Genomic DNA, 14,041 nt, shown 5'->3' with positions numbered 1-14,041 from the left:
AAGTGTCGTAAAATAACAAGTGCATAATTAAAAAAATAAATAAATAAATCTTTTATATACTGTCATAGTAACAGTCAGATATTTTTAGCTTTATGGACTGTCTGTAGTAATTTCTTAAAAGAATGCGCAATTCAAATCAGACTGACCGTATTCCATTGCACAATGCAAAATACTTCTGTGCCAAGACTGGTATCTACCCCCTATACGGGCTCAATGTTCAGCGTGGCCTGGCTATAGTTTGCTTTTCTCAACTAGTCGCAATACTATCATAACTACCTGCATCCACCACTAGAGGGAGCTCACTGCATACAGCTTTAAATAGCTCCCATTGAGTTCTATACTATTACATGCACTGAGCTCCAGCAGGGGCGACACGCAACCAGGAGAGCTCCCCCTACACAGATCATATGAAATGGAGCAGTATGTACTTTTAAACCTAAAACGATTAAAAAAAAAACAAAAAAAAAAAAACCATTACAATCTGTCCATAGAATTTAATGTTAAACATAATTTATTTAATATAACAAATGGCAACCAAAGACAATGTACATTTGGTATAAGTGTGATAACAAAATAACTTACGTGACTGTCAGAATTATTAGATAACATTTTGGAAAAATGCATTAAAAAAAAAAAAAACTTAAAATAATTGGCTGTAGTATGATAAATCATTTCTATGCATAGGTAGCCTGCTCCACATTACTCGCTGCAGCAATAAAGTCTGTTTGTACCCAGATCATACCGTGTACGGCCCCATACATCATCCGCGGCTCCCACCTGCCCATGCTGATATTAGATGGGAGCACTGGAGCTGATAGAAGAAGCTGTGAGACCCGGACACAGGTCCTATAGTCAGAGCTCACCCCGACATCCGGCCAGGAAGTTGTCGCCGTTCGTGCTTCCGCTTCTCTAAACGCTGCCCCATCACACAAACTTCTTCCGTGTTGCTGTGAACCGTTCCATGTACTTGGGGGAGAAAAAAAATAAAATCACAAGTTATCCCCATACAGGTAAACTTGCAAATAAGAAATAGGAGGAATTTTAATATTCTGTGGCAGAAGACCTCTGCAGGGGCACGTGCTGTTTGTTTGGAAACTAAGTCACCAGGAAAAAAATGTGACCACAATTATGTATCTGATCCCACATCTATAACTGGACATTGGTGTCAGAAGAATCAAATACTTGGTTCATGCTGCCAAACCCACAGGCAGCAGCAGTTGGGAGCCTGGCGGCATAACTGCAACCAGGTATTGCTTTTCTCTGAAACTCTGGCATTTTAGAGAAAACATACTGTATTTTTCATCCCAGGTTTAAACAGCAGAAAATAGGAAAAAATGTTTTCCCTATTAATTAAAACTTCCCTGGTGGTGTAAAGTGGAGGGGTCATTATCACTATTTTTAATGTACTGGGGTAGAATAGGGCGGTAATAAATCTATTGTTAGTGTCTCTCTATACGTGTGTGTATAACACTAAAGACACACAGCTCTGCTACATGCCCATTCTCCAGCACAGGAAGCCGCCTCCGGACTATGAGACGCACACACTTTTTAACGAGAGTTTTTCTTGTTAAAAATGCGTCTTATTGTCAACAATACGGTAGTTTGAGAAGGGTATACTACAGGGAGAGACCAGACTAGTCCTGTGCAGCCCCCCGCTGACTTTTTCCCACATCGCTCCAGATGATTGACAGGCGTCTCCCATTGTATACATATAGGACACCTGTGAATCAACTAGAGCGGTGCCTGGTGAAGCCGGCACCAGACTAATCTAGTCACAGGTCAGATCTTCAAAATGTATTTTCTCTGAAATGCCGGAGCACTCATGCCGCCGGGCTCTGATTTATGCTGCCCCTGGTTTTGGCACCATGAATCCACTGACCGATTCCCTTTAATTTAATGATGCTGGGAGGGCGGGCTCTGCTCCTTGAGTGACAGTTCTGATCCAGGAGCTTCCCCTGCTACTGTGCCACATTCACATTGGTCATTGCTTGTTCTGAAGTCTGCACTGATATCACTATATTTACATATAGCGATAACCTAAGACGTAACGATCGTGGTCATGGAGGGTGCCACCGGGACCTAGCCTATCGGAGGCAGCAGCTGACGTCACTGCATGGCGCTGCCTGTGCCAGACAATGGAGAAGCAGGAGGAAGATGATGATGCTCGTCATGGGAGCTGGTACAGGTGAGAAGCAGGACGGGGTTGTTGGTTTTTTTTAAACTTTCTATGAAGATGAGTTATGAGAGGCATTACAATTATATTGGGGGCACTACAAGTATATAGGGGGCAGAAAGGGGAACATGATAAATTATATTCAGGCCAGACTAGGGCGACATTATAATAGTATATGGGGCCAGAAGAGAAGCAATTATAAAAACTGTATTTGGGCCAGAATGGGGGGATATGATCATTATATTGGACAGAATTACATTCCAAGTATACAGAGACATTACAAGTATAAGGGGGACAGAACTCTGATGTATGTATCTGAGCAACATGTTGATGGGGCAGAGGGCCCAAAGGCCTGTAGTTACACTACTGGAGATAACAGGGGGATCTGAACAAGCACATGGCTCGGGAAAGTGAGAGCAGTGATTAGAAGAACTGCTCTGGAAACTGCTGATGATAGGGGTCGAGGGCTAGTGATTTTGCAGAACTAAAAACAGATCAGAAGCAGAGAGGGAGGTGAGCAGATAACTGCTGTATAGAACTCTACATCAAGATCAGCTACTTTAAGCACTGACCTTATCGTAACCATCCAAATCCCGGAGATTTTTTATTTCAAAGAGGTTCCCATCTACAGCTAACAAGGAGATCTGCGAGTTGCTGAGGATGCTCTGCGGCAACATGCTGAGCTCCAGACAGTTCTCTTCAAGTCGAAGAACCTTAAGACGTGGGCACTGAGAGACCTGCACCGAGATCTGTGAGATCTGAGGTTAAAAGAAACCAAAAAAACTCAATTTACTACAGTGATCAAACATTGTGTGATTGCAAATACAAAGCTCCCCTGATGAAGCATTTGTGAAACGCTCATCAGGTGTTTGGTTGGTGAACATACTCACTCCTCTTTATCTGTATATCACTGAATGGACACTTCAAGATATATTTTACACACACCATTGAATACTTATTCATGTGTATTTTTACTACTATTTTTGTATAAGATATATTTGGCGATACATAATTTTTTATTACTGGGTTCCCCACTGTCGCTCACCCACCAATTTTAGTCTTTTGTTTGTATTGCCAGAATTTACTAGTACTTATTGTTTTTATTAATTGTACCAAATAAAGTTTAACTCATTTACAGTAACTTGCATTACTAATTTTGTCCTGGCACATATTTTCTCTTCGATTCTTTCTACAAAGCTCCAAGGAAGGAAATCCATCGACTTTCAATAATCCTTTCTACACTAAAGAGCAGCTGAGGCTACAACTAGCCCAATAATGCATGAAAAGATTGCCAGGGGCACGACTGCATGAAGAATGCCTTATTAGTATTACATGTACAGATGTGCCCACACATACCCTTCTGTGAATTTTATGGATGTCAATTTCTCACAATGCAAATTTAAAAAGTAACTTAATTTTTTTTAAACAAATTTGTGCAATGTTGAATGTTATGAAACTTTGCAAATCACTTTATTAGAGGATATTCATTTAATTCCTGTAAAAAAAGCACAGTAGTAGGTTCCAAACCCCTGCTTTTCCCCCAGTCTATTCCAGTCTTCAGCTGCACTGATATCAGAGCGTACTCATTTGAAGTACCGATGATGGCAGTGTTGTGCTCATCAAAACAATCTCCTGCAGCAGCTTATCCCCAGAGTTAGTGACATGAGTGCTGAGCTGACCCATCACTGCCATCATCTGTACTCCAAATGAGTACGTTCTGATATCATTGCAGCTGAAGTCAAACTGGGAAAAAGCTGGGAGCGGAAGCCACATAGAGAATATGCCTTAATTCCTACAAGAAAAAAAAAATACTTCCAGTCCCCTACTTTTACCCAGTCTATTTACCTTCATATCAGAACGTGCTCATTTGGAGTACAGATGATGGCAGTGAAAAGATCAGCACAAGTGACTCCATAACTCTGGGGATAAACTGCTGCAAGACACTCAGAGGAGGAAACAGGGACTGACCCATCACTGTACCATCTCATATCAATGATGCCGAAAACAGGCAAACTGGGGTAAAGCATGAGATTAGAAGCCACTTACATGCAATTTATTTATTTACTTTTACATGAATGAAGACAAATCCCCTATTAAAGTGATCTGCAAAGTGTGTTTACTTTCCATGCTGGACAAAGTTAATAAAAAAAAAAAAAATTAGAATTACTCTAATGGATTGCAGCGCAGACATGTGTAGCACTTTCTTCTTCTTTAGGCTGCCATCTTGAGCTATAAGGAACAGTAAGTAGAGAGGAGCAAACCCGAACTGGAAAGTTCAGTGTTCGTACCAGACTCCTAGTGTCCGGTGCTGAACTAGAGCGCGAACCAAAGCGTGCGAGGGCAAGCGAGCCACAGAGGGCGAGCGAGCGAGCCACAGAGGGCGAGAGCGAGCGAGCCACAGAGGGCGAGAGCGAGCGAGCCACAGAGGGCGAGCCAGCGAGGGCGAGCGAGCGAACCACAGAGGGCGAGCGAGCGAACCACAGAGGGCGAGGGCAAGCGAGCGAGCCACAGAGGGCGAGGGCAAGCGAGCGAGCCACAGAGGGCGAGCGAGCGAGCCAGCCACAGAGGGCGAGCCAGCCACAGAGGGCGAGGGCGGGCGAGCCACAGAGGGCGAGGGCGGGCGAGCCACAGAGGGCGAGGGCGGGCGAGCCACAGAGGGCGAGGGCGCCACCTAGCACTTACTGCGACCATTTTACAACACCAAAGTTCAGGTCTTCATTGACTTCTATGGGGTTCTGGTAAAAGTTTGGGTAGAGTTCTGGCCCCCCGTCTCCATAGTTATGCCACTGGTTCCCTTAGTTTACACCAATCGGAGAATTCACATTTAGGTTCGGAGGTATTGCTTACCTGGTTCTGGTTTAGGTTTATCTCGATGGCCTGCACCCCAGACACTTCATCTGGAATGGCCTGAATTTTATTTTTTGACAGATCCACCACATCCAGGTGCCGCAGGCTGCAGAGCTGGGAGGGTATTGCCCGTAGCTGGTTACCGGAAAGGTTTAGAGTCTTCAAGGAGAAGAGCTGCCCAAAGTCTGCGGGGAGGCGGGTGATATGGTTGGTGGCGAGGTGCAGGGTCTCCAGCTTTTTTAATTTGCACAACTCATCAGGAAGTACGGCTGGGAAGAAAAAGTTACATAAGCTAGGGTAGAACTAAAGAGTCTGCCCCCTAGTGCTCATATTTCTGTGAAAGTAAAGTCCTAAGTAAGAGCATCGGATTATAGGCACGTACTCTTTGCGGCCAAAACAATAAAAAAAAATGCTTTTGTATGGCTCCGATAGATACAATGGTCATATAGGGGCAGGTTAATCTATACTGTCATATCCGGTCTTAAAATGCACAATGTGCTGCTGAGAATAATGGGTTTTTTTTGTGCAGCACAAAAGATCATTTCACCCGATGAACAAGCTTTCATCAACCAATGGTGAAAGAGGGTCTTACCCTGATTTGTCTCTTGGGTGGGGTGTTGCAGCAACTGAGACAGCCGTAGGGCTATGTTCACATCACATGCTTGGTCTCTGTTTACAGTATACTCCGGATGTAGACGCGGATATATTGAATACATACAGTGACAGATGCCTAGCATTTTAGCTTGTACATGAGGAGCTTTCCCGCATACACACCAAAAGCAAGCAAGCAACTGGATGTGAACAGGTCATTTTAAGGGAGGGAGGGGTGAATACTTTTGCAAAGCACTGTAAAATTATTTCCCAAATGTCCACGTTTCTCAGAGGTCATATTCTTACTCAATCTGTTGTGGTTCAGGGACAAACTCTTCAAAACTCCAAATTTGCCTATCCACGGAGGCAGAACTTCTATCTTGTTGCTGGACAGATTGATGGTCCGTAGGTTAATAGATAATCTCTGCAGCTCCTCCGGGAACTTTGGGTGGAAAAAAAAATACATAAGATAGTACCGTATATTAAAAAATATAAAATAATCTAAATAATATATACCAAACTATGCCAGCTCTCACCTCCACCAATGCCTTATCCGTCAGCTGGAACACGCCGGTCTTCTGGGCAGTTTCTAGGTGGGCCTTCAGCGCACTGTTACCCATGATCCTGATCGGAAGCTCCCTCTGTACTGGTCGTTGATGAAATCTTCCTTGTAGTCCCGCTGCTTACTGAAATATATACAGACATGACGTTTCACAAATTATACATTTTATTTTTTATTATAATTACATTTTTGTATTAATTAGCACAAAAACCTTCAGTATGCTCATACATCAAAATGAGTACGACCGCCGATCAGCTACACACGCACAAAACAAATAGGTAAGCAAAGACTGTCATTGTTCTCGACAGCACGTTATGTTTACACAGGACGATGTGCTGCCGAGGATGATGATTTATAAGCAAGCTTAAAAATCATTTCACCAGACGAACAAGTGTTCTGCTCAGTCATCTGGTGATTGACAGCCTGTTTACACAGAACTATGATCAGGAAAAGAGTGTCAGAACGCTTACTTCTGATTATCGGCCAGTGCAAATGCACCATAAAGAAGTGCTCCTATCAGAGTAAATGACTATGTCACTCCAGTCTGATTGTTGGACCCCCGTAGATCCTGAGAATGAAGGGTCTGCTTTCATATGACTAGGGAGGGTTTTGCAGTTGCTTCTGAAAAAAAAGCCTGAAAGCACTTGGACCCTCCCCCCCAAAAAAAAAAAAAAATTAGCTTTGATTATTGGAAATCCTTTATCTCCCCTTGCAAATTCATGAACAGTAACATCATAAAAAGCCCTAATTTAGAGCATTACGCAATATATATATGGGATGGCAATTCACAGCGAATTGGCTGCGATTAGAGACATCTCTGATCCCGGCTGTTAAACACCTTAGATACTGAGGTCAACAGAGAAAGTAACGTTAGTTTTTCAGTTTTTTTTTCCACTGGGTGAATTGCTATTTTTATTCCTTTCTTCCATAAAACAGTAAACTAAAATAAGATTATTCTATCAACTATAATAAAAAAAACAAGTCATCGTACCCCAACAGAAAATAAATAAGCAGACTCCTTCTTCTAGAAGGTATTACATTATGTGTCTATTATGTAGTGATTGCTGTTGTGTACATTATTTATGTGCATTATTAGTGTATATATTATTTATATGAATGTGCAGGAGTCTCGACCAACCTTAGCCATGTACAGAAGCCGGGACGCCCGGGATCTGGCAGCCTAGCCGTACATGCCACCTAATGTTTTGCCCTCCCCAGTCACACCCTATGTAGCGTAGTGCCACCCCACTGTTCTTGCAGGCACAGAAGCCCCTTATCTCTAGATCAGAAGCCATAGCAACATACTTATATTTATTTAGGGATATGTGCACCTCTGGGCATCTCCTGGTGTATCACTGACATATCATAAGTCAGTGGAGTTTGTTCACTTAACCCCAACTGCTAGAATGGAGGCAAGACTAGAAATGCAGCCCGGACTGGACAGATACAGTATTTGCAATAAGTGGACCATCATGTGTCCATCTTGTCGATAACCCCAAATATACTGAATAGTAAAAAAAACCTCCTGCTGCAGCTGCTCAGCCTGACAGTTCTACTTAACCAAACGTAGATCACAATAAGGAAACCTATCATCACATAGGAGACACCGAGACTGCAGTATACACGCACATCACATAGGAGACACCGAGACTGCAGTGTACACGCACATCACATAGGAGACACCGAGACTGCAGTGTACACGCACATCACATAGGAGACACCGAGACTGCAGTGTACACGCACATCACATAGGAGACACCGAGACTGCAGTATACACGCACATCACATAGGAGACACCGAGACTGCAGTGTACACGCACATCACATAGGAGACACCGAGACTGCAGTGTACACGCACATCACATAGGAGACACCGAGACTGCAGTGTACACGCACATCACATAGGAGACACCGAGACTGCAGTATACACGCACATCACATAGGAGACACCGAGACTGCAGTGTACACGCACATCACATAGGAGACACCGAGACTGCAGTATACACGCACATCACATAGGAGACACCGAGACTGCAGTATACACGCACATCACATAGGAGACACCGAGACTGCAGTATACACGCACATCACATAGGAGACACCGAGACTGCAGTGTACACGCACATCACATAGGAGACACCGAGACTGCAGTGTACACGCACATCACATAGGAGACACCGAGACTGCAGTATACACGCACATCACATAGGAGACACCGAGACTGCAGTATACACGCACATCACATAGGAGACACCGAGACTGCAGTGTACACGCACATCACATAGGAGACACCGAGACTGCAGTATACACGCACATCACATAGGAGACACCGAGACTGCAGTATACACGCACATCACATAGGAGACACCGAGACTGCAGTGTACACGCACATCACATAGGAGACACCGAGACTGCAGTATACACGCACATCACATAGGAGACACCGAGACTGCAGTATACACGCACATCACATAGGAGACACCGAGACTGCAGTATACACGCACATCACATAGGAGACACCGAGACTGCAGTATACACGCACATCACATAGGAGACACCGAGACTGCAGTATACACGCACATCACATAGGAGACACCGAGACTGCAGTATACACGCACATCACATAGGAGACACCGAGACTGCAGTATACATGCACATCACATAGGAGACACCGAGACTGCAGTATACACGCACATCACATAGGAGACACCGAGACTGCAGTATACACACACACATCACATAGGAGACACCGAGACTGCAGTATACACACACACATCACATAGGAAACACAGAGACTGCAGTATACACACATCACATAGGAGACACCGAGACTGCAGTATACACACATCACATAGGAGACACCAAGACTCCTATACACACATCGCATAGGAGACACCGAGACTGCAGTATACACACACATCACATAGGAAACACAGAGACTGCAGTATACACACACATCACATAGGAAACACAGAGACTGCAGTATACACACATCACATAGGAGACACCAAGACTCCTATACACACATCGCATAGGAGACACAGAGACTGCAGTATACAAATCGCATAGGATACACTGTATATAAATCACATAGGATATGCCAAGACTGCTGTATAGACATCATAGGATACACAGACTGCTGTATATAAATCACACCGGATACACCAAATCTGCAGTATATAAATCACATAAGATATGCCAAGACTCTACTGTATATACATCTCATAGGAAACACAGACTGTTGTACATACATCACATAGGATACTCTGAGGGTATATGCACACGTGTTTTTTCTGCACTAAAATCTGCTGATAACTTTTCTCTGGCAGGAGATTAGCAGCATCAAAAAAGCCGGTTTAGCTGCGTTTTTTTCACTGTCCTTCTGTCTCTATTTAGTAATGCACATGAAGTTCCGTGAAAAAAAAGACTCCCATTCTATTTTGCCATCAAAAACGCTGCAAACACGCAAAATACGCAGGTGCGTTTTTGCTGCATATTTGTAGCGGTTTTTTTACCCCATTACTTCCTATGGGTGAAAAAAACGCTGAAAAAATGCGGAAGTGACATGTCACTTCTTTCAGCGTTATTCTAATTACTGAACATATGCAGCAAACAAAAAGCAACATGTGGGAACAGTGAATTCTGGTTTCTCATACACTTTGCTGGTACTGCCAGATGCAGCTGAAAATTTACATAAAAATCTGCAGCAAAACACAACGTGTGTGCACATACCCTTAGACTGCTGTATATATATCACATGGGATTCACTGACAGCATCATCAGACCATCCATTGTGGTACGTAAAATACACTTGTGTGAACTCGGTCTTTGTGCCATTGACACTATTGCTGGATCGGCCCTCGCTCACGTGCAGCTTGGACAGCAGATTACAGTCAGCCGGCCTAAGCAGCTTTTGCACATGAGAGTCTTCACTTCACCTTGGACGTCTGCACCTTTGTTTAGGACATAACATTACAGGCAGAGAACAAAGAGAATATTGTTACCAACATTATATTACTGCACATAACTCCTGGGGGGAGCATTCACACAAGAACGGCACACAATCCTGACATGTAAACTAAGGGTTATTTTATACAGGCAGATACCTATCGACCATGGATTGGCCATATAGCACATCAATCAGTGCGTGCTACACTTTCACTGAGGCTGCTGTGACACATTGCAGCCGTTTTACTGTGTTTTTCCGAAATGAAGGCAACAACATTGGCGTTCTACCATGTAGAAAGATGTAAGGCAGCTGGTCACACCGCCGAAGCTCCACTCGCCCATGGCAATCCAGTTGTGTCGTGTGGAAATTGGCCATTTTTGGTAGGCGATGAAGTGTCTCACAGTAAGCACCATTTTCCTCGTATGTAAAAACACAGACCGTTGTTAAACAGTATTTTAGATCAGAGTTTCATCAGTGTTTCAGTTTTTACCGTATAGAGAAAGAACAGGACAAATTGTCCTTTATCCATTGCAATGTTTAAGGGGTTGTCCAGTCTTAAGCTCCAAGTCTGCAGTCACTGTGTGAATCCTCACATCATGCGCACTGAGGATTCTCCAGCACCGGGAGCGAGCAGTCATTTGATATCAATTATGTGATTTGCATATTTCCGGCCACATTCCGACTAGACTGTGGCCGTGGCCGGCCTCGCTCTATACGCTTGCATTGAACGAGGCTGCGCCCATCGAGTCGGCATGACAGCATGTATGCAAATCACATACTTGCATTTATGCGCCTGGCACCGGGGAATCCTCACAGCGTGCACTGTGCATGCTGTGAGGATTCATAAGTCTGCAGACTTATAGAGAGACTGCAGACTTGAAGCCTAAGGCCAGACATCCCCTTTAATCACAGACAGCACATGGACCGTACATTGATGCCATCCATGTGCTGTCTGTGATTTTCACCGATCCATTGACTTATATGGGTAATTTTGATTTACGACTTGGACCAAAAACACGTCATTGTGATTTTTTGGCAGACACACTGTCCCCAAAAACAAAAACAGACACGTGAACAGCCCCATACACTATAAACAGTGCACGTAGGTGAAAAACAGACATCTGAATGAGGCATTAAGCCCAATTCACACATCCTAATTTCACGATCTATAAACACAGTCTGAGAGTAAAATTACCCATCCAGGTCCATGAGAATCCCAGCCGGCACCCAGGTGTGCAATGGGCGCTGTCTGTAGAACACCACAGGAGAACGGGAAGCTTTGTGATTTTTTTTTTTTATGTAAACAAGAAGGCGCCATCACTGACAGCGAGCAGAGGTAGTAGTGACCGTGGCGAGGAGCCGCCAGCGAGCAGAGGTAGTAGTGACCGGGGCGAGGAGCCGCCTGTAGCACACGTAGCGACCGGGGCGAGGAGCCGCCTGTAGCACACGTAGCGACCGGGGCGAGGAGCCGCCTGTAGCACACGTAGCGACCGGGGCGAGGAGCCGCCTGTAGCACACGTAGCGACCGGGGCGAGGAGCCGCCTGTAGCACACGTAGCGACCGGGGCGAGGAGCCGCCTGTAGTAGAGGTAGTGACCGGGGTGAGGAGCTGCCTGTAGTAGAGGTAGTGACCGGGGTGAGGAGCCGCCTGTAGCAGAGGTAGTGACCGGGGTGAGGAGCCGCCTGTAGCACAAGTAGCGACCGGGGCGAGGAGCCGCCTGTAGCACACGTAGTAGTGACCGGGGCGAGGAGCCGCCTGTAGCACACGTAGCGACCGGGGCGAGGAGCCGCCTGTAGCACACGTAGCGACCGGGGCGAGGAGCCGCCTGTAGCACACGTAGCGACCGGGGCGAGGAGCCGCCTGTAGTAGAGGTAGTGACCGGGGTGAGGAGCTGCCTGTAGTAGAGGTAGTGACCGGGGTGAGGAGCCGCCTGTAGCAGAGGTAGTGACCGGGGTGAGGAGCCGCCTGTAGCACAAGTAGCGACCGGGGCGAGGAGCCGCCTGTAGCACACGTAGTAGTGACCGGGGCGAGGAGCCGCCTGTAGCACACGTAGCGACCGGGGCGAGGAGCCGCCTGTAGCACACGTAGCGACCGGGGCGAGGAGCCGCCTGTAGCACACGTAGCGACCGGGGCGAGGAGCCGCCTGTAGTAGAGGTAGTGACCGGGGTGAGGAGCTGCCTGTAGTAGAGGTAGTGACCGGGGTGAGGAGCCGCCTGTAGCAGAGGTAGTGACCGGGGTGAGGAGCCGCCTGTAGCACAAGTAGCGACCGGGGCGAGGAGCCGCCTGTAGCAGAGGTAGTGACCGGGGTGAGGAGCCGCCTGTAGCACAAGTAGCGACCGGGGCGAGGAGCTGCCTGTAGTAGAGGTAGTGACCGGGGTGAGGAGCCGCCTGTAGTAGAGGTAGTGACCGGGGCGAGGAGCCGCCTGTAGCAGAGGTAGTGACCGGGGTGAGGAGCCGCCTGTAGTAGAGGTAGTGACCGGGGTGAGGAGCCGCCTGTAGCAGAGGTAGTGACCGGGGTGAGGAGCCGCCTGTAGCACAAGTAGCGACCGGGGCGAGGAGCTGCCTGTAGTAGAGGTAGTGACCGGGGTGAGGAGCCGCCTGTAGTAGAGGTAGTGACCGGGGCGAGGAGCCGCCTGTAGCAGAGGTAGTGACCGGGGTGAGGAGCCGCCTGTAGTAGAGGTAGTGACCGGGGTGAGGAGCCGCCTGTAGCAGAGGTAGTGACCGGGGTGAGGAGCCGCCTGTAGCAGAGGTAGCGACCGGGGTGAGGAGCCGCCTGTAGCAGAGGTAGTGACCGGGGTGAGGAGCCGCCTGTAGCACAAGTAGCGACCGGGGCGAGGAGCCGCCTGTAGCAGAGGTAGTGACCGGGGTGAGGAGCCGCCTGTAGCACAAGTAGCGACCGGGGCGAGGAGCCGCCTGTAGCAGAGGTAGTGACCGGGGTGAGGAGCCGCCTGTAGCACAAGTAGCGACCGGGGCGAGGAGCTGCCTGTAGTAGAGGTAGTGACCGGGGTGAGGAGCCGCCTGTAGTAGAGGTAGTGACCGGGGTGAGGAGCCGCCTGTAGCAGAGGTAGTGACCGGGGTGAGGAGCTGCCTGTAGTAGAGGTAGTGACCGGGGTGAGGAGCCGCCTGTAGCAGAGGTAGTGACCGGGGTGAGGAGCCGCCTGCAGCACACGTAGCGACCGGGGCGAGGAGCCGCCTGTAGTAGAGGTAGTGACCGGGGCAAGGAGCCGCCTGTAGCACAGGTAGTGACCGGGGCGACGAGCCGCCTGTAGCACAGGTAGTGACCGGGGCGACGAGCCGCCTGTAGCACAGGTAGTGACCGGGGCGACGAGCCGCCTGTAGCACAGGTAGTGACCGGGGCGACGAGCCGCCTGTAGCACAGGTAGTGACCGGGGCGACGAGCCGCCTGTAGCACAGGTAGTGACCGGGGCGAGGAGCTGCATGTAGTAGAGGTAGTGACCGGGGTGAGGAGCCGCCTGTAGCACAGGTAGTGACCGAGGTGAGGAGCCGCCTGTAGCACAGGTAGTGACCGAGGTGAGGAGCCGCCTGTAGCACAGGTAGTGACCGAGGTGAGGAGCCGAGAGTGCAGAACTTTACACTAATGTGAACGGTCACTACAGGGCAGCACTGCCCCACACAGGACTACTACGCCCACCAGCTCACACCCCAGGACAACAACAAGCTGCAGCCGTCAGCTCTCCTCACCAGAAAGTTACACATACAAGTGCAGGACTACGCACAACCGAAAGAGAGCGCTCACCCGGCACAGCAGACGGGAATAAACATGGACAGACACGGTCACCGGCTCCACAATCCCGTACACGGCTCTTCCGGAAACCGCGACTCCGCCTTCACATCAGCGGCGCGGTGTGCCACACACAAGATGGCGCCGGGCGTATGTACCAGCCACAATATGGCGCTTC

The 14,041-nt window shown here is 47.8% G+C and overlaps 1 protein-coding gene across 2 annotated transcripts; it reads right to left on the bottom strand.

The window, feature by feature from the left end:
- Window positions 1–493: 493 nt before the first annotated feature.
- LRRC57 (leucine rich repeat containing 57) lies at window positions 494–14,032 on the bottom strand. 2 transcript variants are annotated; one of them, XM_073638801.1, is made up of 6 exons: window positions 13,879–14,032; window positions 6,148–6,297; window positions 5,918–6,053; window positions 5,021–5,289; window positions 2,746–2,931; window positions 494–966 (listed from the first exon to the last, which is right to left on the bottom strand). In XM_073638801.1, exons 2-6 carry the CDS (start codon window positions 6,229–6,231, stop codon window positions 925–927), a joined length of 717 nt encoding a protein of 238 aa, XP_073494902.1. In that variant the 5' UTR covers window positions 6,232–6,297; window positions 13,879–14,032; the 3' UTR covers window positions 494–924. The 2 variants fall into 2 exon arrangements, with proteins under 2 accessions (XP_073494902.1, XP_073494903.1); XM_073638802.1 differs by lacking the exon at window positions 13,879–14,032 and adding an exon at window positions 7,312–7,456.
- Window positions 14,033–14,041: the final 9 nt, after the last annotated feature.

The sequence above is a fragment of the Phyllobates terribilis genome, unplaced genomic scaffold (assembly GCF_046119375.1).
Source record: "Phyllobates terribilis strain yellow unplaced genomic scaffold, ASM4611937v1 Scaffold_7__3_contigs__length_470593459, whole genome shotgun sequence".
NCBI lineage: Eukaryota > Metazoa > Chordata > Amphibia > Anura > Dendrobatidae > Phyllobates > Phyllobates terribilis.
This window is presented reverse-complemented; position numbering and strand designations above follow the sequence as displayed.